The sequence below is a fragment of the Macrobrachium rosenbergii genome, chromosome 50 (assembly GCF_040412425.1).
Source record: "Macrobrachium rosenbergii isolate ZJJX-2024 chromosome 50, ASM4041242v1, whole genome shotgun sequence".
NCBI lineage: Eukaryota > Metazoa > Arthropoda > Malacostraca > Decapoda > Palaemonidae > Macrobrachium > Macrobrachium rosenbergii.
This window is the reverse complement of record NC_089790.1, coordinates 24,233,933-24,260,938: the sequence shown is the minus strand read 5'-3', so window position 1 is coordinate 24,260,938 and position 27,006 is coordinate 24,233,933. Positions and strand designations below refer to the sequence as shown.

Sequence of the window (27,006 nt, the reverse complement as noted above, 5' to 3'; positions counted from 1 at the left end):
GTCTTGTGTGCAGCCATCATCCATTTCTGAAAGGTGACACTTGAAGGTACACCTAGTAAGAAGCAAGCGATTTTGTTGAAGTTATTCCATGCGACATTTTCTTGCTGACATATGCAAATAAGGTTGTTGTCCTTCTTTGTTGGTATCTTAGTTTTTCGGCAGAGTTATGAAAATCAGATGGTAGAAAAGACAACTAATTTCTGACGAAATTCAGATTTCGCACCGCTTTGGGCAAGTTGTATGCAATGAGGTATGCTGTTTTTTCACGCTTTTTTGTCTTGTTCCAAAATAATAACAAACTATTAACTGCGATTAATTTATGAGTCTAATTCATTTGATGTAACTGTCCGATGTTAACGTCTTTTTACTTGTATTTGATTTATACCTTAAGTTATAAGGACATCTTTTTCTATCTAAAATTGGCCCAATTTACGGGTAAAAACAGACCTGGGTGTTGCACGATTTTAATGGGTATAAGCAACGCTAAAATCTTTTAAAGGAAGAAAATGACCACAATGTATTATTTCTTAAAAATTGTTTAGTATACAATAATAGCATTTGTGTCTTAAAATAGAAGAAATTTTTTATTTTTCATCGAGAGAGAGAGAGAGAGAGAGAGAGAGAGAGAGAGAGAGAGAGAGAGAGAGAGAGAGAGAGGTAGCCGTGCCAAGATCCTCGTCGAAATTTAGTAGAAACCGAGACTGTTAATTCAACAAATCATCCTGATGCCTTCCGTGAATGCCAGATTTGTAATGGCTCTACGAATCTATGGGGTTAGTTTTCCATGACTGTGAAACAAAGTTAAACTCTGCTGAAGGAAGACTTATGTCCTTTTCTTTCTGATTTAGGACGACTAGAAATTGTGGATATTGTCTCTATCATTATACAAGCATACACACAACACACACACACACTTACACACTTTACATAGAATATATATATATATATATATATATATATATATATATATATATATATATATATATATATATATATATATATATCTGTGTGTGTGTGTTTGCCAGGCAAGGGATCGCTCCCTGCCGGAGGCTATTAATTTCACCCCTAAAGATTTGATGAAAGATTGGGTGGCTGGCTGTGCCTTTCTGACGCCGCCCCCTCCAAAGAGAAACAGGCCTATGGTGAAAAATAGATAGATAGATATACGTGTGGACTTTAAAAATTTACAGTTTGGTAAATATGTACATATATTCCTCATGGAACGCTTTAACTAACAGCGTTCCTAAAGCTTTTGGCGCTTACAGAGAGATCTTTCTTCAAATTATACTTGTCTTTTGTGGTATCATAACGTGTAGTATTCCTCTCTCTCTCTCTCTCTCTCTCTCTCTCTCTCTCTCTCTCTCTCTCTCTCTCTCTCTCTCTCTCTCATTTAACGGCTCTTGCAAAGTTAATTCACCGCTACTATGTATTTTGTGAGTTCCAGGATCTATTTCATTAGGCTCCAAATTAATCTGTTTCCTTAAATTCCCCCTCATTCGTCTTTTCTTGTTTCTTTTTGTTCCTAGTGTATTACTTGAGTGATTCCCTTACTGCTCTTCCCCTTTTACCAGACTTCCTTTAGGGTATCATTTGAATATTCATTACCTAATGATTAAGTATAATTTGATAGTTTTTTCTTAGTAAGAAGTATCAGAAAAAATTTACCCATGTTTATGGTCCACTGTTCATTCTCGCCGTCTCTGTATCTGCACCTTGCTACTCTTTGACCGGTAACTTGAGAACAGCAGCCCCAACGAACTTTGTATGTGATTATTTTTAATGAGACCTGCTATCCCTAAGGATCTTGGTGTAATAATAACGAAGTAAGGTTACCAGAACGACACAAAATAGATTGTGGATTTGTTGCCCGTCATCTCTATGATAAATTTTATTGTTTTGCATTTTGTTTGGTCACTTCACTGCCTCAGTTGGCATTGCCACAGGTACTCTGCAAGTTTATATTATTTATTCCTTTTGATCTTTTATTTATGTAAACATTGTCTGGCATCTTAGCAATAAAACGCTGGATAGCCTCGTGTCCAAGTGTTAGGTCTGTAACCTATGCCTTGTATGATCCCTTTCGATCCCCTTATTACTAAATATAAATGTTTTACGTTAGTGTATGGTTTTTAATCAGGTATGATGTTATCAGCCCTGATTAGGTCCTCTTTTGGTGATGAATATTGTTTTTGCAGCCGTGTCAACTCTTTTGGATGCGGGTGACGTTAGAGACTCTGCATTAAATATCAAAATTTTTTAAATATCAATAAATAATAGAAATACATATTCCAAAATCATTATGAGGCCTTATGTTGCTCGATGAGACTTTTAAGGTTTACGGAAGGTGCCAATAAAATGATAATTTACTTAATATTTCTAGACATCCTCAGAGCACAAGTTCAGAACTTGTCTGTGCTTCTCCTTGCTGATATTGTATTTATCTAATTTTCCGTCTACTTGCAATTGATTACTTCCTTACTCTTTGATTTACCAATGTTGTTTTATGAATTTTTGTTTTATCAGTTCATTTTTTCGATCGATATTTATTCATCATCTTGTATGTCTCTGCACGATCGTATTTTCTGCGCTGGAATTGCATTTCAGATGGTCTGCTTTTTTTCCTTCAGTAAATGTCTCATTCATCTCTCAAAAGAATGGCGTCGGCGACAGGCCCTGTAAACTCAGCCGCGGGATTGCACAGAAGATGACCGTCGCTAAGACCTAGTATGCATTTTTAGTTGGGTTGATTAACTGGCTTTGGGAAAAACATCTTCAACACCAGGGATTGACTTTCACGTCTTTAGTCTATATCCGGTAGCAATAACTTCTCCAAGTTCACTTCTCCTTTTCTCGGTCTTACCTGACAGCCTACAGGGCGAAATTTCTTATTAACTTCTAGTTTAGTGTCTCCGATTTTGTTCGAGGGAGCTTTAAAGGATTAAAGACTGTGTAGTAAATGTGAGAAAAAGTACCTTGCAGATGATATGACCAATAGGGTTGGCGCCAAGCAAATTGAGGCATTTCAAATGCATAGCCGTCTGGCAAGACAAGGGAGAGGAAACGATATCAGACAGCAATTTGGCTTGATTTTCCTGTGCAAAGAATAAAGTAAAGCGTAGCGAGATTATAAAGTTTCTATGACTTATAGACAGGTAACAAACTTCCATCTCGCAAAATAGTAACAAGAGAACGTTAAATAAAGTGAAACTAATTTAAAGGTCCCTCAGTATAAGCAGAATTGAAAAATCAGTAATATGTCACTTCCAAGTGTGTATATATGTATATACACATACTTATATATATATATATATATATATATATATATATATATATATTGATCAGTTTCACTGGTGTAGACGTTCACTTGGAACAAACAGACAAACAAACAAACGCGCATTTTCCCATTTATATACATATATATATATATATATATATATATATATATATATATATATATATATATATATATATATATATATATATATATATATATATAAATGGGAAAATGCGTGTTTGTTTGTCTGTTCCAAGTGAACGTCTACACCAGTGAACCGATCAGTATGAAATTTGGCACAGAGGTTAAGCATACATAGGGATCGAACATAGGTTAATTATATATATAACCCCACCTAAAAAGTTATTACTTCTACCACCCCAGAATGTAACTTTCTTATTTTTGTGCCAATTTGGTTCAGATTGGAAACGTAGGCTGTTGGTGCTAATTGCATCACTTCAAAATAGTTATCAAGCCGTTCGGGGCCCTTGGGGAACCCCCTTAAGTCCAAGTTCACCCCCAATAGGGAGGAGGGTGGAAGGGGGTGACGTAAAAATAACCGAAAATGACATATATTAGTGTCTAATCCATGTTCTTCTAGGTCACTGAGATGAATAGTGACACTCTCGTTGCCCTTTATGTCCAAGTTCAGCCCCAATAGCGAGGGGGTGAAAATGGGTGAGAAGGGGGTAACATGTAAAAATAATCGAAAACGACAGATATCAGCGTCTAATCCATAGTTTTCGAGGTCGCAGAGATGAATAGTGACACTCGATGCCCTTCAAGTCCAAGTTCATCCCTGATAGGAATGGGGTTGGGAAGGAGGTGACATGTAAAAATAACCGAAATGACAGATAGTATCTAAGCAATAGTTTTTGAGGTGCTGAGAAGTATAGGGACACTCCTGGCGCCGTTTAAGTCCAAGTTCAGTCCCGCTACAAAGGGGGATAGGAAGAGGTGGGAAGGTGGTGACATAAAAACAGCCCAAAACTACAGATATTAGCGTCTAATCCATCGTTTTTGAGGTCGCTGAGATAATTAATGAAACTCCCAATGCCCTTTAAGTCCAAGGTTAGCCCCGTTAGGAAGGGGGTGGTGAGAAGGGGTGAAAAATAAAATAACAAAAATGACAGAGATTAGAGTCTAATCTATAGTTTTCGAGGTCACTGAGATCAATAGTGACTCCTCCCAATGCCCTTTAAGTCCAAGTTCAGCCCCGATAGAAAAGAGGGGTGAGAAGAGGTAAAAAATAAAATCTCAAAAATGACATATATTAGTGTCTAATCAATAGTTTTCGAGGCAACTGAGATGAATAGTGATGCTCCCAATGCCTTTAGGTCCAAGTTCAGCCCCAATAGAAATGGGGTGTGAGAAGGGGTGAAATATAAAATGTCAAAACTGCTGGGCAATGTAACTGTAACTGAAGCAACTATCTTAACAGGAAAGGGAGAGAGTGAGAGAGAGTAGAGGGGGTGTTGGGAGGAGAAGAGAGAGAGAGAGAGAGAGTGTTTATCGGTTGTCATTCAGAGTTTTCCCGGGCAGTGCCAGGTTGGTCAGCTAATATATATATATATATATATATATATATATATATATATATATATATATATATATATATATATATATATACATACATACACATACTTACATACAAGTATATATGGGTCAGAGAAAAGCAGCGAAATAAACGTCACATTACCAATCAATCTTGCGAGAAGAAAATGATATCGTATGACCGATGTTAGATGGGCATACCTGTTAGATGGGCATACCAACCGCTTCCCCGTAATAGGTAACCAGATATTCCTGTAGCGCTTGTTCCCTCAGAAGTCTCCTCTTTATTAGGACAGGTACGTGGTTGTTGCTGCCGCTGTTCTCGTGAATCAGTTTTGACCGGTATTCTGGCCAATAAGAAAATCAGTTTGCTCGACTATTGATTTGCTGCCATGATCTTTAAATGAAACGTCCCAAGCTAGTAAGAATAGCATTGCTTTTACTTTTTAGTGGTATTACAATTGAGGACGCACTCATGTGGAACAAGGCATAACGGACATTAACTGCCAAGCAAGTTTCCTTAAAAGGGTCGGCTGATATGTGGAAGAAAAATAAAGAATAAGTAAAGATAACTCGAGAGACAGGAGAAAATTAAATTTATTCCTTTGTTACCTTTATGAAAAAAAGGAAAGAAAACATGATATGTAGATATTTGAGTATTTTTACCCATTTCGGAACTCTTAGTAGATGTCAGTGATGTAATTATATTTATGTAGTGATTTTCAGAAGTTTTGAGGAAAAGCAGCTAGTGATGGATTGTTTGGTCAGGGAGGGGAGGATCAGGACATGTTGTTAACCAGTAAAAAGACGAAAATAAATATTATGAATGTAGAATCACCCAGGGAGTCTGTTGCTTGAGGTGGGGCGATAAATATGGTTGGTAGGTAATTAAGCACTTAGTTTATTAAAATATGAATTTCTGGAAATGAGGAGAAAAGCAAGTCATTGTGGAAGAATCTTTACACTGCCATTGCACATTGACATATGAATTCACAGGCCCAAAGCTAGACCGTTATTCATATGACACGACTCACAGTACAAATAACTTGTTGAGTAGTTGCACTTGAAACTAAAATCTTGAATAAGATATTAGGAAGTAAGCGGCCGGATAGAATCATCGTAACTGGGAGGACCGTCCAAGTGGACGAGACATATTTATAGGAGAGAAATACCAGGTGCAGCAAGTACTAGGGAGGACTGCTGAAGGAATGTGTGGGAGAAGAGGACCTGGGAGATATGGCTTAGAACAATAGAGAGGAAAGTAAGATAGGAATGCGGGGATGACCTTAAAGAACTGGAACGGGATAGGCATTTGTGGCGGGAATTCATCGAAGCCTTCCTCATCCACTGGAATGCAACGGGAATTGATTAATCGGCTGATTGAAGAAATAAATACATAAATATATACATGCATATATATATGTGTGTGTTTGTATGTGCATGGAAGAAACTTGATTAGTGTTAGTCCCCTGCATTTACCGTAATGATCTTTGTATTTTTTTCAGTATTATTATTATTATTATTATTATTATTATTATTATTATTATTATTATTATTATTTTTCAAGTACTACACGTTTGCTGTGTACCTGCGTAGAAAGAAAAATTGGAAGCGTTTAAATTTGGTATGTTACATAAAATTAATTTCCAGTCAGCCTTACTAGTGAATAATAAAGTTGGAAAATGACGTAAGGAAATCTCTTTATAAGAACAGATTAATCATTTTCCCTCTCGAAATGAAGGAACTGGATGAAAGGGTGGGGTTGGGGGAAGGCTTCAATATTAATCTTCTTTTGATAAGAATCACTACCTCAGTTGAATCATGATCACACGCTTTGAAAGCCCTATTGCTGCCCGAAGGAATGATCAAAGGTCTCATTCCGAATACTACTCCACCATCCTATTTTGACAGCCTTCTATTGGAGGAGGCGATCGCAGTCATTTTGCTCTCCTTCCCTGCCTCTGATTCTTTCCTAATGAACGAGTTAGGCTTAATGTGGAGGCCAGTTGGTGGCCATGTCAGTGGGCTTATTTGGGTCAGGCTTGTACGTAGCATGGCAAGAAGAGGGAGTGATATACCGACCTCTCAGTAGCCTGGGATGTTGTTAGTCAAAGAAAATGGGAACAGGAAAAGAATCCCAAAGCTTGGCATTAGTGAGAAAGAATCGGTTGTTCAGTGCGCTTGTTCTGCTATAACATTCTGTCTATCGTGTTGGAAGTTGAAAGTGGGCTCTTTCGTTTCGTGTATTGGTTGGTTCATTGTACTACTCTTACAAGAGCTTTGAATCGTCCGTACACTGAACATTTTCTTATGGAATACTTCCCCTTTGGTCGAGTCGGTAGAGTTGTCGGCTAGCACTCGCTAGGCCCGAGTTCGAGTCTCCGGCCGGCTAATTAAGAATTAGAGGAATTTATTTCTGGTGATAGAAATTCATTTCTCGCTATGATGTGGTTCGGATTCCACAATAAGCTGTAGGTCCCGTTGCTAAGTAACCAATTAGTTCTTAGCCACGTAGAATAAGTCTAACCCTTCGGGCCAGCCCTAGGTGAGCTGTTAATCAGCTCAGTGGTCTGGTTAAACTAAGTTATACTTTTTATTGCTCTCGCCAGTGGCATCTGACCTTGCCCTTGAAGAATTTTAACATGAAGTGGCAAAATACAAAGAAATTCTTTGTAGAGCATTATACACTCTTCATGAAGACATATGTTTCCAATCTCAAAATGTATACATTGGAGCACACAGATTTTGTGTAGTCTGCTGAAACGCTGATACCCTGTTTTTACGCGGGTGATTTTCAGGGTTATTTCAGAAATCATTACTAGAATATGGATGCTGAACGTCCCTATTTGGGATATACGCAATGATGTGATATTTTATTTCAGTGAGAGATTTGCTTTTCTTTGCAGAAAGTGTTCCTGTATGATGCAACGTTCAGGTGATATTCCTTGAAAATCCTTATTGCTTCACAGTTTCCTTTACAGCAAAGGAATATTTTTAAGCCAGCAGTTGCCTCATTTTTTCTATTTACGTCGCACTGAATATTTTGACTTTTTCGTCCTACAGAAAGGCCTGTTTCCATGTCAGATTTTGTCTATGCTTAGGTTTAGCTGCCTAACTACTTACATTCTCTCCCACTTGAATAGCTGAATAAAAGGACTGAACTCCTTTAAGACTGAGAATGTGCGGTAACTCTATATTTATTCTGAATTTGCAACAATACCTCATAAATTATTTGTTTCCTGTCATTTTTATCTTCACCCAATGCGCATGTTATAGTTTTTTTTATATATGGATATTTTTTAGTACTTGTGTCTATGCATTCGATGAATTTTTGTGTACTAAGAGGCTTAGGTAAGTTTAAAGACTCACGTTTCAGACATTTTTAATTTATAATTAGCGCAGTTTGAAAGGGTGCTGTTCAATATAATGTGAGCAAGCAGGCCAGAAAGTGTCATTTACATTTTTATGTTTACAAAATACTGGAAGGTTAATATTTTTCATGAGAAGTCTTAGGCATTTTTATCGTGTCGACAACCTTCAATTAGGCCTATTTTTCTTTTCTTTTTATTCATATTGGTATTCAATGGAACAAACCAGCTGTTGAAATCAGTTCAAGATTCGATTCACCTAAGGAGTATTTTGCCGTAGCCTACCTGACTTCAGCTGCTGTGTAAAACTTGTGGAAATTGTAAGGAGAACCTAGTTGTCAGTAATAAAATGGCAGTCTAAATGTCTTATACATAAGCAGAGTTGCAAAAAATCCTTCTTGTACTGAAATTATCTTTAGCTTCTGATCGTTTAAGCTGCTCCTGTTTTCTCATACAAGCAATCACGATGTTTACCAGTGCCTTGGCATTTGTACCATAGACACTAAAATCCTACCTGCATTTCGATGGTTATAGTACCGTCATTCCAGTTTACTTTCATACAGACACTTCAGGACGGAATAAGATACAGTTATCACCCTTATAATCTCCAAACTAACATTTTAGGCAAGTTCCGCAGTCCACTCAACGGAACTGGATGTGTTTCCGTTTCTTTCGTCGAAACGCTTCATATTGACGAGTTAATTGGCAACCTGATTCCGTGCTCTCTTTGCATTAACAGGTGCTAATAGGCAATTTCCCCATGCTCTGGCCAAGGAAGCAATCAGCGGAGCTCCCGCTAATCTGCCAATATCAGGAAAAATTTCAGCTGTCAGCCATGATAACAATTAAAGGAATTCTAATGACAGTACCTACTGTGGAGTAAAGATTTTCCTGAGTATAATCATCTGAACAATTAATCTAAAAAGATTAAAGTTACCCTTACTAGATAACTTGCCATTGCCTACATAGAAATGCAAATTTTCCGCGCGTTCTGGGCTACAGATATCCTCTCTCTCTCTCTCTCTCTCTCTCTCTCTCTCTCTCTCTCTCTCTCTCTCTCTCTCTCTCATGTTTTATTCTTTTGATGTCGAGATCTACTGTTTTGTTCTTATATACCTGTGTGTATACATATATACACATATATATGTATGTATGTATATATAAACATTATAAGCATACATACATTACATATATATATATATGTATAGTATATGCACGTTATGTGGGCCTCATACTCTAGTAGCTAGGACATTCGCCCCACTATCAAGAGACCATTGGTCAGAAAGTATTACAGAATATACTTGCTTTGGTTAATCTTAGATATGAATTGAGTGTCTGGTAGTTAGTGGGCTGTAATGTGTTGGAGCCAGGTTGTTGAGATGAGCAAAGAGCAGACAACCTTATTACAAAATATTTGCCAGGAATCAGAATATTAACACTTTCTAAGAATAAAAAGCACTAGATTTATATATATATATATATATATATATATATATATATATATATATATATATATATATATATATATATATATATATATATATATATATATATATATATATTTAACAAAAAAAAACTTTTCCTTGCAGAGGATAGCTCCAGATCTTGAGCAAGCACACACACACATTCAAAATTTTCGCCGTATTAATATTAATTGATATTTTGTTTTGGTAACATGTATACTTAACTTACTTAACTTAGATGGTTGCAACTAAGTTTTAAAGTTATCGGAGGCAATGGCTGAAGTTAAACACAAGTCGAGATGTTGTTAACTTGACTTTTTAATCTTCATCATTTGCTGGTTTGAGGATATCTGACATTTTGATACCCGTACCCAGCCGTCTCTTGCATTGCTATGCCCTCTTCATTTCTCTTCCATCTCCATTAGTGCCTCAGTTCAGACCTTTCCTTTGTCCCTTCAATTCATATGATAATGATCGTGCTGTCTCCAAATCTCCCTCGTTTTCTTATCGAAATTCCTCCGAGGACTTCCTCAAGTCCCGCCTCATCTTGGAGAATCCCTTGACAGGTATTTGGACGATCTAGAAAGGAACAGAGATGCATATCTCCACTCTGCTCCTCCTGTTAACCTCTTTTTAATTATCTGCAGCTTAAGAAGTTTAAAACGATTAAATCTCTTCGCTATACACTTATTATAGCCTCTCCAGCTGTGTAAGCTACTCAGCAACTTGTCAGAACTGAAATGAGAGATTTTCTTATGGCTTTTTTGGAAGAAGAACACTCTTTTCAGTTGACGAATAGTATTTTGGGCCTTGTCTTATTACTTCATTGCTATTAGCTCTCGTCTGTTTCCTGTGAACATAGTCCAAGTTATCTTATCAGGTTTTTGTTCTTTTCGCCTTTTCGGTATAGAATGTGTAAATGAGGATAATCGTCGTTTTTTCCAAAGTTCAGAATTTCTTTTGTTCATCTCATTTCAAATTTCCTACGAACTTATTTAAATTCTAGACGTGTTTTTTCCTCCGAGGATTGATTCTGTAGTGTCTTCGTTGTCTCATGGACAGGAGCCAAATGTATATCATTTTAAGAATCCTCTTATTGGATTGTATTATTTATAAAAATGTTGTGCAGCGTGTATATAGGTAAGTAGGTGTGTTTTGGATTTGTATGGAAAGAGAGAAGAGGACTAGAGAGAGCTGTTACAAGGGATTACTTTACATCCTCTCCCCCACCTCTCTCTCTCTCTCTCTCTCTCTCTCTCTATAGTGCCCTTTTTTTCATACTCCTTCATCTTTTCCCTCCACTTTCTCCTTCCTGTCGGTTTCCTCCCATTCTCTTGAGTCCCTCCTTTACTTAATCTCCCCAAGTGGTCCACTCCCCCGTAACGTTTTTCTCCCCATCCCCCCCCCCAAAGCCTCCCATACTTCCCCTGGCTTCTTATTGGAATGGTACCTACATCCCTACTCCAGCTTCCCCATCCCCCCATGGAAGAACGAAGGTGAGTGGGAGAGTTAGAAGGCGTAGAGGAGAGGTCCCGGGTGAATCAGTAGGGAGGATGAGAAGCAAGTGATTAGACCAACTATAACTAACCTCGAACCCCTACTACGCTTTCTTCTCCTCCCCTCCTCCGCCGTTGCTACGCAGCCTCGTCATTACTTTCATTCTCTTGACCAGTGCCTGCGCTTGCGGTTTTTCCCATCGAGATGACCTTGCCTGCAAGACCTCGAATCGAGGCGTCAAAATTCAATTAAGTAGTGCAATGCCCGTATAGTTAAGTGACCTTTTCGCCGTGTCAATGAAGTCAGCGTAGGAACTTGTGCGCACTTGAGCCCATTTTCCAAGGTGGACGGCATATCTTGAGCCGTCGCTTGTTTGTGATGTGCTGTCGACATTCTTTGGTATTTATCGATCAGTCGGTGTCAGTGGCCTTGAATAGTACTCGCGATTTTAAAGTGAATAATCGGCGTACTGGTTCATGATATTGTAGAAAAGGGCCATTTTGATACTGTATTGTTGTGTTTAATATGAGTATGTCAGTGATAGTTGCATATTAGTGGATGTTACAGAAACACAATGTGCTGGTTGTCATGACGACTCCGTGTACCGCTGATGTGGTTAAGAGAAAAAAAGAATTATAATGCTAGGCTTTTAGCTCTTTAATTATTATTATTATTGTTGTTGTTGCAAAGCTTTTTTTATCGACATTGCCTCTTGTGCGTTTACGAAGTGTATTTCATTCCCGGGCTGTCGTTTGTGTACTCATGAATGAAGAGAACAACGCTGATAGGTAGTTACATATTCATGACTTTATTGGAGACATTTGTTCAGTTCCAGATTATTAAACCTTTGATCCGTGAGGCAGAGAGAATATTTCTCTCTCGTTTTCTGGGCAAAAATTCCGCTTCATTCGTGTTTTTGGCGAGTCGTTCCGTATCAAGTACTTACAGGGAATGTGGAAGGATTTTCTTGATCTTTTGATTAACTAATGTCTTGTAATCAAGGCTTTCATGACCCCAGAAACTACAATTGTGTTATTTTCCATAATTTTTTCTTACAGTTTTGTTGTTGTGTTTAAGGGAAAGCAACGTAATGTTTAGTTGTGTTATTAACGTCATTTTTATAATGACTGGTGTTGCTAGTGTTGTATTCATTCCGAATTCCTCTGCAAAGGAAAGCTTCAAAAGAAGAAAAAAATAACTTCTCTAACATCATATAGAAAAATCAGCTTAAAATAAAATAAGAAAACAGTTTTTTAAATTAACAGTCCTGTAGTGATAGTTCTTACTACTATTGCCAATTACCTGAATTGATATTTACGCTTACAAACAATATCGGCTAGTATTGGTATTTTCAACATCTGCGACAATGTTAAAGTAGTATACTAGGCAAAATAGCGATATATGAAAGATTGCCCCTTAAATCATATCACTCATGTCTAAATGAGAATGTTGTATGATTCTGTTCACTCTTGAACAATGTAGTACACTCAGATTCATTATTGCTTAGTGCTATGATATAATAAGAAAATAAGAAACAGCGAAATCTAAATGTAATTAGTCGTCGTTGAAAAAATGCGAAACAGCATTAAAAGTGAAATATCAGTATCTGCACATAGGTTCTTATTTTCTTATCATTTCTTCGCAGCTGGGAGCGCGTTGAACTTACGAGAGTAATTGAGGGGGGGGGATGGAATTATTTTTGTTGCCATTAAATGGTTAAGTAGACAACGAATTTAAATAGAAAAAGAAATTAATTGAAAGATGATAATTTTTTCGGCGACACATACTTGCTGTTGTGTAACCGACTGCGTAGGGGATCGAAAAGTGGATATTTCTCAAACTATCGTCCCTTGCTTATTTACCTCACGATAAATCGAAAACCTAACGGCAGCTCACGGGGGTTATTTTCTTTTCGCAAGGTATTACGTTGTTTGACTTTGATAAGAAATACACTTTAGGTTCATTTCCAGCAAGTAAACGACATTACATAGCGAAAGCGCCTTTGCCGACCTCATAAAGCTGCTATGGACGCCTCGACAATTCTCAGTCCAGCACGCTAGTCTTATCAGGTTGTATCAGCCTTATGGTCTCACGGACACCGCTTAATTTTTAGTTTTCTCTAAAAGAAAACTATTGAGATGGCTATTTGTCTGTCCGTCCGCACTATTTTTGTCCGCCCTCAGATCATGAAAACTACTGGGGCTAGAGGGCTGCAAAATGGTATGTTGATCATCCACTCTCCGATCATCAAGCATACCAAATTGCAGCCCTCAAGCCTCAGTAGTTTTTATTTTATTTAAGGTCAAAGTTAGCCATAATCGTGCGTCTAGTACCGCTATAGGTGCCAACAGCACAGGCCACCACCGGGCTGTGGCTGAAAGTTTCATGGGCCGCGGCTGAGATTTGCATGGGCTATGGCTGAGAGTTTCATACAGCATTATACGCTGTACAGAAAACTTGTTTTATTTTGATATGCTGAGGGCAGACGTTACGTCCCAATTAAAAAGAGGGAAGCAAAAAGATGGGGAATGAAGGTGGCCGCTCATGAAGATGCTGGTATGGCTCCAACACTATTCATCTGCCATAAATCACAGTTTAGGAGAGTCACTGGGCATTAATTAAGCAGCCAGTTAACGATATATTTATTTGTAAGTTTGTGCTGTGGCTGTTTAGTGATTAGTAATTGTCATAGACGCTCATATGTTACCAAAGATTGGAAATTGTGAGTTGTCCCGCAGAGGGCTTGTAACATTAAATGTTTCGCTTAAATATACTTTATAGTTATTTATGCTGTTAATTTCAGTGCCCCAAAGAGCCCCTCGCCTTTCCATTTCTCTTTGTCTTGAGTGATGAATTCAATTAATCCATTTTTTACCTATTTTAAATCTATTGCATATCTCTTTATTGTTTTCTGATATCTTTTAGCATCTTGCGCCAAACTTTTAGGGTCAAAATTGAAGTCGCTCACGCCTGACTGCTTGTTCCAGAATTTAGCGTTAAGAGTCATGCTTAAAAATTCTAAAGAAAATACTCGTTTGACTGCCGTAGCGAACATCTTGCTCTCATTTTTGTCACCAATTATCTCTGCTAAATTCGTAGTTGTTGGCAAGAGGAATAAAGACTCTATAAAGAGTTCTGTAATTCTCTCATAAGATCATAGTGGTTTGTGTGTGAATATCGACTTATATTTCATATCGACCACAGAATCATTTTGCCTTTCACCATAGAAGATGAAGTAAGATATCCTAGAGTTCGAAGATGCAATCTTCTTTTAGTTATTATTATTGTTACTAGAACTAAGCATTAACAATAACCTGCAAAAAATGGATATGAATTTCTACCTCACATCATGATCAAAAAGCCAAAACCGCATGAGTGACTTAATGCAAATAGATGCACAAAATATCGTGTTGAATATAATGGATAAACTCCACCTCACATCAAGATCAAACCCAGGACATCTTGGCTGAGAGACAGAACGCAAGCGCTTGAGCAGTACCTAATCAGGTAGCCTACATCTTTTGTGAACTCTGTGACCTGGTTGGAAATACCTTCGTCCCACCTGGGAGGTCCTGGATTTGATCATGATGTAAGGCAAAAGTTTTTTTATATATATTTTACTTGTTATTTTGTGTGGTTTACGTCGCATTCATTCAGTGGGGTCAAGAGAACAAAACAGTAATACTTGGGTCACTGGTTGTTTGGTAGAAATTCATTATTATTATTGTCGGTGTTCTAATTTTTATTCTTTACTGCAAGATACCAAAATTAGCCGTGTGTTCGTTTATTTAGAAAATTAGCCTTTTTATGCAGGTTACTTAATATTGAATTTTTGGTAATTATTACTGCAAAATATCACGGGAATAAAAAATGCATGATTGCAATCACACCACCGCCACTAGCTGTTTTTTTTTTACCCGATTTTTGGATTACCGCTTATGAAGAGAAATTTTTTTAGCAAAACTACTGTAATTTTAGTGAGCTGCAAGGTTTTGTGAAGCAGCCGTTGTCAAATTTAAATTCGCTGAAGTTCGTTGTAATGGGAGCAGAATTAGTGGGAAAAAAGTGACAAATGAAAACATTCTCTCATTAAATTTCAACAGACATCAATGGAAGTCCTAAGATCTGTAGTGCGTGTGTGTGTGTGTGCGTGTGTGTGTGTGTGTGTGTGTGTGTGTGTGTGTGTGTGTGTGTGTGTGTTGTATTCATTATCATCCTCACGTAAAAAAAAATCTACTCTGTTGAGGTAGACAAGATGGAAGACATTAACAGTTGCAATGGAACCTTGTTGTGGGAATTATATGGAGTCAGGGACTTCATAATGAGAGGAATTAGTCAGATGAATCCACCGGGAATAGAGTGCTTGGTGCTGTAATTAATTTTCTTAAGCTCTCGAAAATGATTTTGAGAGATTCCCGCCGCTCTCTTAGAATATCAGATTTTTTTTTTTTTTTACAGATTTTGGCACTCTGAATATAACCACTGTAATGTTTCTTTAACTGTAAGATCGTTTATCTGAATGGAGAGCGAACGAAAAGGAGTTTAACGACATTTTTAAACCTCGTTTTCTATGAATTTGCGCACCCGATTTTTTCTTGAGATTTTTGCATGTGAAGAATCATTCATTTTCTTGTTTTTAGATTATAATGGTGCAGTTACGCGGATATAAAACGAGGGATGCATAGCATGGATTAACAGTATCGATTGGAGTGGCCCCTGAGTGGAGCACCCTCTCTCCATCACTTATTCATGAGGGAATCAATGTTACGCAAGACAGTGCCTGACACACTTCGTATCAATCAGGATGGACGCTGTAGATTTTTTTTTATTGATTCTTGTTTCCGATGGACATGAACTCGCTAGCTTCTCTTTGTGGTTCTGATTATTAGCTTAAGATATGTTCGATTACCAACTGCCCCATTAATAGCTTTCATGTTAACATAGTTTCTTTATAAAAGAGGTCATAAATATGATAAAAAAATAACCCGGAACAGTTTTTCAGACTTGACTAGTTTTTGATTCATACTGCAGAGAAAGCTTCCTTTAGTTACTCCTGTCGTTAACAAAATATTTAACTTTCTTACAATAAAATTCTTACTGTTGAAGTTACAGATCAGTTCGGTAACCCACAGGTAACCCAAAGGTTGCTGAAAATGTCATAACTGGTCGCGAGCGGACTCTTTTAATCATACATAATTCTCAAAGCTGGTCTGTGGTTTTAAAACGGAACATATTTTGGCGATTTTAGCACTTGCAGCCTTCGTTTTCTATAATTATAGGAGATCTATTCACTCTCATTTTGGTGTCAGAATTGGTAAGGAAACAGTTAATCTTCGCTTAACTTTTCATAAAATGCCTTAAAAACAGAAAAAAAAACTTTTCTTTCATATCAGTAACTCTAGTCTACTTTTAACTTGCTAAAAACGAAGTTCTTCGTACGAAATATTTAGGCATTTCTCCCGAGAGAGAGACTGCGAGAGACAGAAAGGGAATTTTACGTGCATGTGTTACTGATTGAAACTAAAATATTTAAAATTAAAGCTCATTCGTTAAAAACGGACACAGTCACTGACGGATAAAAGCCTAAGAAATGATTTTGTAGACTGTAAGACTGGCTTTTCGTGTAAGATTTTTTTGTGACGGAAAAGGGAGAGAGAGAGAGAGAGAGAGAGAGAGAGAGAGAGAGAGAGAGAGAGATGCAAGCTAAGGCTGTTTTGGCAAGAGCACAGCTGATTCAATCAGTAAAAAAAACCAGTTGAAAAAATGGTATCATGGTATCCGATCGAGAGAGAGAGAGAGAGAGAGGCTTTGGCCATGGATGTAAGTTCCTAATTTGAGCAGCGAAGATACTAAAAATAAGTGTGTTGTTCCCAAGTCCGTAAGAGTCGTGGGCTAATAAAAACGTACCAACACGCACACAAAAGAAGGCAAGCAGGCTGACGAAACTAGAGACTAGACTTAGCCAGGACGTCTGTTAAAGCTTTAAAGAAATGAGACATTTGGATTTTGTGAGTTTGTTCATTTTTATTAATTCTCATTTCCGATGAACATAAGCTCGCTAGCTTCTCTTTGTGGTTTTAATTATTAGCTTAAGATAAGCTCAGATTACTAACTGCACCATTAAGAGCTTTCATGTTAACATAGTTTCTTTATAAAAGAGGTCATAAGTATGATAAAGAAAATAACTCGGAACAGTTTTCAGACTTGACTAGTTTTTGATACATCAAGGTAAAGACAGAAAGTGTGTGTTTGAGAGAGAGAGAGAGAGAGAGAGAGAGAGAGAAAGAGAGAGAGAGAGAGAGAGCTGCCACATTCTTTTATTCTGAATGGAGAATGGGGAAGAGGAAATGCAAACTCTTTCCAAAAGACCTGAGTCCTTAATTCGTAGATCAACTGCTATATGTAGGGTTATTAGAAATTCTTCAAACTCTTTTACATCTATTGACTTCATTCGAATCTGGTTGAGCGGTTTTTTCCCTGTTGCTCTCCATGTTTATTTTCCTCCTCCTCTTAAACAATTTCAGAAATTACTGTATGTTATTAATATTATAAAAAATATGCAAATACTCATATGAAAACAGGTGAAAGGGTTATTTATTCACACAGCAAGACTCCACAGAATTAAACATCCGTATGGGGAAAAGAGAAAACAAATAGAAGAAAGTGAAAAAGAAATAAAAGTAATAAGAGAAATTACACTGAAAGACAGAAAACTAAGCCAGTTGCCCATGTAGCTCTTCAAGTAATAACGGAGCATGTCTGTTAAACCTATGAGATGTTTCTCGTTATTTTGATTTTCATTATTGCACAATTTTTTTTTTTACATTCGCGAACTGTTCACCGTCTTATGTACGTAATCATTTACTCATTCAGTTATTCATTTCACTCGTCCACTTATAATTATAATGGCTCAAATAACTTCATCGGCTTTTAATCTATGAAAGTAGGTAATGGATTTTACTTCGAATCACCCGTGATTGGAGATTCAATTCAGTTACTAATTAGTTGGTCTTTAGAAGTTCAGGACCTGATTTAGCTCTAATGAAAGATTAGACCTTTTAGTAAAAGCATATCGATAGTCCCTATCGTTCCATCGATAAATCTTTATTCATATATACGAGTATATAAATATATACAGCATATATATATACATACATACATACATATATATATATATATATATATATATATATATATATATATATATACATACATACATACATAATTGTGTGCGCCAACACATATACAGTATTTATACGTACATCCACCCACGTATACTCTAAAATTAAAATGAGAATTGTTAATAGAGATTTTGCCTAGGCTAATTGATTCAGCAATCCGTAATTAGTTCACTGGAATGAGAGAAGGAAAATACGTTTAGTGTTGTAGGAGTATCTGTGAATATTTCGGTCAGCTAAAGATTGCAGCTAAACATCTGTAGTTAGCCACAGATCTCAGAATGCCACGATACTGCATTAACTTAGGACTTATGACGGAAAAAATTTTAGGGATTTATGTCGTGGGCCGAATTCTTACCCTCCTTGAATATATTACTAGAAGTAAGTCCTTAAGTTACTGGATAATCGTATCTATAAGCAGGCAAGTGGTCCTTTTGAAAAATGATCCCTAGGTAATGTGATGTTAGGAGACTCGCCTCGATGACCATAGCGGTTTTGGAGTCAGTTTATGGTTGTAAATACACGGTCCTTACTGGTTTTATTCAACTTTTAGGCTTCGCTATTATTTCAGCCTGATATTGGTGGTGATTGTGACGCGCGTTACAACTTTAAAATATTTACGTTACTAAATTTCAGAAGTACACAGACAAGTATGTTAATGAAGACTTGTGCATAGTAGTGCTCAAGATCCGGTGGCTTGGGTAAATATGAGCTATATTTAGTACGTAAATGTATGAAAATGGCCTTTATGACACCTGCTCTAAATAGACTCTTCTTGTATCTTTGTATTTTTTAGAACATTTGGGACAATATAGTAGCTATCTGTCCACTTAAATTTATCCACCCACTTTGAGAAATTCATTGTAGATTCCGAAAATATGCTCTGGTAAACTTTGCAGATCTGCTGTTTTATGGCGTATCGAATAAATACAGTAAATCCACGCAACTTCTTGGTATTCTCTTTGCCAAAGAACTCAAGTACTGACTCTGAAGTGCAGAATATATCCTAGAGGCTCAGAGTCCAGCCAGTTGGTCACTCTCGAGGTAGCGGAGTTGTCCGAAGTTCTGTCCTTTAGAAAAGAGTTACGTAAGAAAGGATGAAGTATCCCATCATGTTACAAAGTTGCAGAATTCTTCAGACATCTTTGCTGTAGCAGAGCAGAGCCTTTCATGTGGCTGCTGAGGGGCTGAACAAAATAAAAGGCAGTCTGAGACATAAATCAACCAGAGTGGTGTAAACATTGATAACCAAACTTAACTATTTTTAAATATTCATTCATGAAAAGGAGATTGGTGTGATGAAAGAAAATATGCTTCTGTAATAATATCGTGAAAGTATGACAGGTACATGTGATTAATGGAAAGGTGTTGAATGACTTAAAAGGCCTCAAGAAAGGAACCTAATGGACGTGGTTATTCCAAATGAGTTTGACCAAATGCAAGACAATTGATATTTGCACAAGATCTTGTCTGGAGTTAATCATTGACAATCAAAGGAGAAAAAACCTTAGGCATAAATGTAAAGTATCGCCATGAACATGGCTGAAAGTGTGAGAAGATTTAAAAGATACACGAGAGAAACGTTTGAGATTTAAGTACTTTGGTGTCAAACAAGCTGCAGAAATAGAGGCAAATTAAATCAGCTAATAGTTGTTGGAAGTCCCCAGTCATTAAATGAAGTTAGGAAAAGTGCGTCTACCCACATGAAGTCCCTGAAGGTACAAACGCTTTTCTCCCTCGACACCTCCAGCGGAAATAACTTATTGTTCGACCGAGGAAGCTTGTTAAACCTGAATCGGATTGCGTCTTTAAGGTTCTTGTTTATCCTGTATACCAAGGCTGATACAATAATTTGAGCTCTATTAAAGGCTACAGTTTCTGCTCTAACTTCCTATTAGGAAAGTCCCACGAGAATTGTTTACTCCCAAAGAATATTTCGAAACTGAACGCTCCTTTTGGAAATGGATCGATTTTGGACGGTGAAGGTTGTTTTCGTTGTAGCAGTCTCTTTGAAAGCTGGTCACTTCAGTGCTTTGATTGGCCGCCTGCAAAGGGCCGTTGCTTAGTGGTTACTGTGATGTCAGCATTTTCGGTTTTAGGAAAGCGCGTTTTAATATGATTATATATCTCGAGAGATGTACGAGGAACATTAAATTAGATTAGGCTCTGGACATAATGTTGCTGGCGTATAGATGTAGGTTTTATATAACCTCTGATATAACTATTAGTCTTCAAGAGACAGACGGATGAACGGACGGACGTAAAGGCAAAGATGTGAGTTCGGTTACGAGATATAGAAGAGAGAGAGAGAGAGAGATTATTTTCACACCAGATTTGCTCTTAGATAAAAACAAAGGCATTTGGTTGAGAAAATGTAACCTAATAGTATGGTCATATGTTAACTTTATTCCTGTAGATCTTTCTTATTTGTTTGTATGTTTCTTGTGCAACCGAGAAGGTAATCCAAAATTTATTTTCCTTATAACATTTCTGTACGTAAATTTTCGATGCCGAGATTCTTTCAAAGAAAAAGGCGATGTATTTTACGCTGATACCATTTTGTTTTATTCCTGAGCCCCTCCCATTACGTTGGATTTATCAGACATACATATGCACAACAAAATATGAACGGGCGTGTGAATCTGTGCTGTGGACGGTAGACGTTTATGCATAACAAAAAAGTAAAGTATATTGTGCAGAATGGCTATGAATCTTCTCATTACACTTTTCGTCTCAAGAGCTGAGTATTAACATGCCATCATGAAATTTAATCTCCACAGGTACATACACCCACGCCACTTGTATATTTTTATGTGGGGAAGCGCTTGTTTCATTTTTGGGAGCCTTTATTTTCAGTCATTTTATCCATTATTAAAACTGAGTTCCTTATCTCTAGCTCGCATAACCTCTTTTCGTGTTCATTAATGTAAATCTATTCAGGATGGGGTTACGCAAAGCAGCACGTCTATAGAACTCAACTTTCCTAGTAGAAATTTGATACCAGGGACCTGTGTATAATGGGAGAGCCTTGTATCGGAAGGGATACTCAGGATAAGATAAGGATCAGAGTAGGTTCAGTGTACTGAATAGGTAGATGTAAATCAGAGCACTTTGGGTAGTTTTACGCAAATGCCTTTCCTTAAAGCGATTTTTTTAGAGGATACTTTTTGTTTTAAGGACTTCTTTTAAATGTAATCGAAATTCGTATCGGAAGTCAGGACTAGATGCTATTTTAACGCGCTATAGTCTTCGGCAGTGTTGTCCTAGTTAAAAGAGAATGGCAGTACAGAAGTTATAGTAACATAAGTTTTTTTGTATGTAACATGATGTTTGCCCGAATAAGCGACCAGTTGATTCCGTGTCTGAAAGAAAAAAATAAAATTAGGAAGAAGAGGAATGAGCAAATTATAAACCAAAAGGAAGTGAAAGACTTACCCGCGGCTGCTTGAGTGAGGTTTGCTGTAAGAATCGTGAAAATATAAGTTTTGGTAGAATTCCTGGGTCTCTCAGTTCATCTGTTACTAATCTGCTCAGAGTAAGAGAACGATGATCCGTTATCATTATCTGATCCCCTAAGAGGAAACCTCTCTCCTGTAGCTTAGCTGGGCAGTGACCAAAACAGTATTTGTGGAAAAAGAGTCGCGATAAGGAAAAGAAAGAATTCACACCCCCGTACACATGAGCACATCACAGTCATGTTGAAGCCTTGTGATGCATAAGGGACCTGACTCATTATCACTGTGATTCTGAATTGGCTGTTCTTAATTTAAAGGTGATTGGTGTCAAAGATATTTTACATATTGGAAGATATGACGACTTGATCAGTCTTATCAGATAAGAGGGAGGTGAGGCTGACACGTACACGAAAGGTTAAAAACTCTTGAAACAACAAAGATGCAAGTGTACCGCATAAGACAGTGAAAATAAAAGATTTCTCTTCAGAAAATAACATTCCCTGAAAGTTCTATAAAAAGACTTCAGAAGAGTTTGTCGTGACATGCAGGTTTTGCATTTTTCTGTTCGTTGTTTCCCACTGAAAACTATTGTTATTACAAAAAAGTTATTCTTTTATTTACCTTTTTGTGTGCGTGATACAAGGAGTAGAAAACACTTGGCGATATTCCAGGGCTGTGAAAGTGTTGAAAGAACAGATTATAAAACTAAAATTTTAAATTTTGGTTAATGCAAATTCATTATCAAAATGTAGTTAGTGCGACATAAAAATGATCACAGAATAAGAGAAGCAAGAAAGAATTCCCTGAAACTCAGGCTACGAGAGATCCCCTTTCGGTGGCAAGTAGATCACTAACTTGAGGAAATGACCTTTGAATTTGTTAGATATTTTATGGAACTGTAGCTCGGTATACCTAGGGGAACTCCGCAGTGGAGATCACGTAAAGGGTTAACAATCTTGAAGAGTATTTTTAGAATTTCCGGAGATCAGGAAGTTTGTGAAATGAAATGAAAGTGTCCGAAAACTTTACTAAATACTGGTGAAAATAACCTCTCTACATCAGCTTTCGCGAGTCGCTTTCAGTGAACTGTTAATCCATTTTGGTCGGCGTAAAGGTCATATCTCTCAAAAGTTCAGAGTGAGGTTGCTGATTATTTCGAACTGGAATCCATGAGGATATACAGTTTATGGAAATATGACCAGTGATGTGAAGCGCACTGTAACACGTCGTCTGTAAATTCACATAATGTAACTTGATCACGTCGGCACTTGAAATGTGAATTTGTGCGAAAGCTTTTGTATCAGTTTCTGTGGAGCTCGGAGAGAAAAGAGAACAGCTGAAGGTCGCACGTACTCTTATTACAGTTCATGAATCATAAAGACGCCCTAGGGATGTTGTTCGGTTTGCACGTAGATTAGTATACCCCTTTATGAATGACCCTACTCCCTCACGTCAGTTAAGTTTAAACTTATAAAATCTTTATTTTTTTAGCTATCTAAACTATCTAAAGCTATCCAATAAAATTGGACGCCAAATGGCAAGCAGCTACATTGGGAAGGTCTTTGAAAAACAAGTACGAAAATATCTCTTTCGTAATGAATTTTCGAGTTGAATCACATTGATTTAATTCAGTCTAGTTATGTTGTGAGGGAGTTAGTTGGAATTAGGTCACTTTCAGGAGCAAATGATCCCTCCTGGATTATAATGGAGAAAAGGTGCTAAAGATTGTACTTCCTTTGCACCATGTCAAATACATCATTAATACAAGCTCAAAACCACAGTTCATTCTCACGGCATCTTTCAAACATTTTATCTTGATTGTCAAGAAGAGCCTTTATGCCCATTGAATATTCCCGCAAACTTGCGCTGCAGTGAATTGCTTCCCTTTCAGCATGTCTGAAGCAAACATTGTCTCGCGTACGATGGCACAAAAATACGAAGCGCACGTGAAAGAATCATGACTCGCAAAAGGAGACGGAATCTCCAATGATAATCGACTAAGGAAGGAGACATTTAGATTATTTCATCTTGTTGGCATTTGGGAAGAAGTTGCCTGTGGTGTCCTTGCCGTCACCCCAAAGCCTCTTGGTTCTCAGTTACCGTCTCGCTGTGGTTCTGGTGGCACTCCCTGGGGAGCAGGGTCGCCTCAGTCAGCAAAGGAAGCACAAAAGAGATTACTCTCTCTCCTCTAGAAGAGACGGAAGAGTTCTTTGACGTAATTTGATCTGAGTGGGCCGTGATACGCTGGGGGAAGATTCCTACCTCAATATTTGATGAATATTTTCGTGCCAGTGGTTTTATTGCTGTAGGACGGATAGAAATCGCCGATGGTATTGACATCAGATATATAGATCTTTGCCGGTACAGTCACAGATTCTTTCATCAGAAGAAAGTTGAAGAGCCTTTAATTGTCTTCATCGTTCGTTATTTTTTTCGCGAGTGAAGCTGACTTTCGATTAAATTCGATAACTGAAGGCTTCGTTACATCATAGTGTTAGTGCCTAAGTGCTGTTGGATTTCAGTAAAGAATTTCTTCCTGTTGATAAGCGCCTTGTGTATTGTTGACATTTTTTTTTTTTTGCAAGTTTCTTTTTAATACCGAATGCATACAGTGTTCGACACTCTCTCTCTCTCTCTCTCTCTCTCTCTCTCTCTCTCTCTCTCTCTCTCTCTCTCTCTCTCTCTCTCTCCATCCTTTGTAGGATGTCATCTTAAGTTGTGCATTAGCTTAAAATAAATACTTATCTGTTTAGTCGCGTCGTCATTCAAAGTTCTCTTCAAAGTTAGCTTATGTTTTTACAATAACGGTTGCATTAAGTGTCTTAAGTACTAACACTCGAAGTTACTTGGTTCGGGATTTTCTGTTTAGTCTGCCGAAAAATATCGTAGATTTGCATGACAGAGCAGCTCCTCGATTTGTGTTTATTAAAAATATTATGTCGCTGAACCTTGGCTTACATGAAGAAGAGTGAGGAAATGAAGCAGTTTTCTTGCTCTTTTTCTTATTTAGTAAAGAAAAGAACGTCAGCATAAGTTTCATCGCCGCATGTTTTGTTGGTCAGAAAATTTTGCAGGTGAATATTGTGGCTTAGAATTTTACATCAATGGTAACTGAAGTCTGAAACACGTCTCTCTTCAAGACAGAAAGGTATGACGAAATAAGAGGCTCTGTCGACGGAAATACATAGAAAAGCTTCTTTTGTGGGATATACTGCGTCAATCCTTAGAACCGAAGACTTTGTGCGTCGAGGAGCCTACAGGGAAGATTAGTTCAGCCAGCATGAAATATGGAAGGAGGCGGAAGATTCCAGCCAATCGAGACCTTTAGGTAAAATGTCAGGTCTCCTAAGTATCGGGTCTCGCGCCGCCAGCGTGCGGAGGCACCGTCAGCACTCCCATTCCGCCCACAATTCGCCCACGCATACCGCCGCCCGTAATTCCCCTACGTACTTATCTCCATCCAAGGGGCTGCAGCAGTGTCCTAGGAGTGCCCCTGCAACTCCCGCCCACTCTTCGTCTTCCAAGAGTTTCACTTTCGCTCCCAGACCTGAACAGCTGGGTTTCTTGGCCCCACCAAAACCGCTGTATCAGGCGGGTCAACAGGGGCACAAGAGTGCCCCTGTGTCTCCTCTGACGTACACGGCTGAGCCTCCTGCTGCTGCTGCAGCTGCTGCTTTTCAGGGGAGGACTTCCTTGCAGTCAAGTCCGCAAGCGGAGGAGCAACTTCGAGGACAACCACAGCATCAACAGCAAGTACCAGAAGAGCAGCTGAACCCAAGCATTGAATCTACTACCTCAACTCCCTTAAATCCAGCGAGTCTTTCCAGCAGACCTTCTTACAGCACGTTTGATTCTCTGCCTTGGGGATTGGAGCACGTGCATCATCAGGTAATGGGCTATCGAACGCTTCTCTCTCTCTCTCTCTCTCTCTCTCTCTCTCTCTCTCTCTCTCTCTCTCTCTCTCTCTCTCTCAGGTAGCAAACTATTCGTAACTGTAAAATATAGATTTTAACGTTTTCTTTGCATAGATCAAGCACATCCATTTATGAGTATACACGCATGTGTATATATGTATACATTTATTTTATATATATATATATATATATATATATATATATATATATATATATATATATATATATACACACACATGTATGTGTGTGGTGTTGTGATAAGTCGAGGATTAAGTGTAGCCAAAACCAAAAAAAATTTTGATAGTGAATATGGTCCAGGAATGGAGCAGAATGGGAGTATATTTTTTGGAGTCAGAAAGATAGCATCCTTGGTTGGTATGGAGTAAATTATTATTATTATTTGATTGAAGTAAAAGTTGGGAGGAAAGGAGTGAAAATATGGCTGTAAGTGTAATCAAAACACATGTGGTTGATATTAAAGAAGTAAAATCATTTAAGTAGAAAATAGGTGACTTGTGGGTTACAGTTTGTAAAATTCATTATTGACATCGTAGAGACAAAAGGGAGCAATTTGTGGCTTAGTAGGGTAGTAAGAGAGAATAAACTGCATATGGTGGGATATCGTAATTACAAGTTTAGTGGCTGAAAAATAAAGATTTTGTGATGTTCTGTTACGTAATATTAGAGAAGTTCGTTTGCAGGTATTGTTAAGAATTGATATGGTAGTTAATGAGAAAGTGAGAGGGAAAAGGAATCCACGCAATAGCAAGAAAGGGCAGGTGACCAAATCTAAACTTTAATGAGATTAAGAAATGGAAATGCAGAGAGAAAAATATGTGAATAAATGGATCTCGGAATACTCTCGTAAGTGGATGAAGCCCTGAGTATTTTGAAGTTTTGTTGAATATGAAAGAGAGAGAAGAGGCAAGGCTGAATGCTTTGTGAAAAGTATTGAGAATGTTGCAGAATATAAAACACCAAGAATTGATTGGATTACTAGTGTGATGCTGGAGTACTTTGGTGATAGTGTGGTTGAACAACTATCCAGGTTTGTCAGGTATGTGTCGGCAAAAGATGGTTCCAAGGAAATTGGTAGGAGGAAAATTATTATTCCTTTGTAGAAGGTGATGAAGGTGACTTCAGAATTGCAGATGTACAACATATATTAGTGTACCAGAGAAGGCGTGTAGTAAATAAACGAGAAAGATGACAGAGTGACTTATATGGGAAAAACAGTTTGGGTTTAGACGAGGAAAAGGCTTCGTCGATAAAGTGAAATAGTATTATGAGAAGATTGAAAGGA

General features: G+C 37.7%; 1 protein-coding gene across 3 annotated transcripts in view; it reads left to right on the top strand.

Annotated features, from left to right (window-relative positions):
* The window catches only part of LOC136832763 (uncharacterized), a 689,728-nt gene that overhangs the window by 595,473 nt on the left and 67,249 nt on the right, over nucleotides 1–27,006 (top strand). Inside the window, exon 1 of one of the 3 annotated variants that reach the window (XM_067094294.1) lies at nucleotides 24,853–25,677. The exons of the other annotated variants lie outside the window; for them this stretch is intronic. Coding sequence (XP_066950395.1) covers nucleotides 25,123–25,677 — 555 coding nt within the window. The 5' untranslated portion in view covers nucleotides 24,853–25,122. Of the gene's footprint in view, nucleotides 1–24,852; nucleotides 25,678–27,006 lie in introns of those variants that run through there. 3 annotated transcript variants of the gene reach the window in all.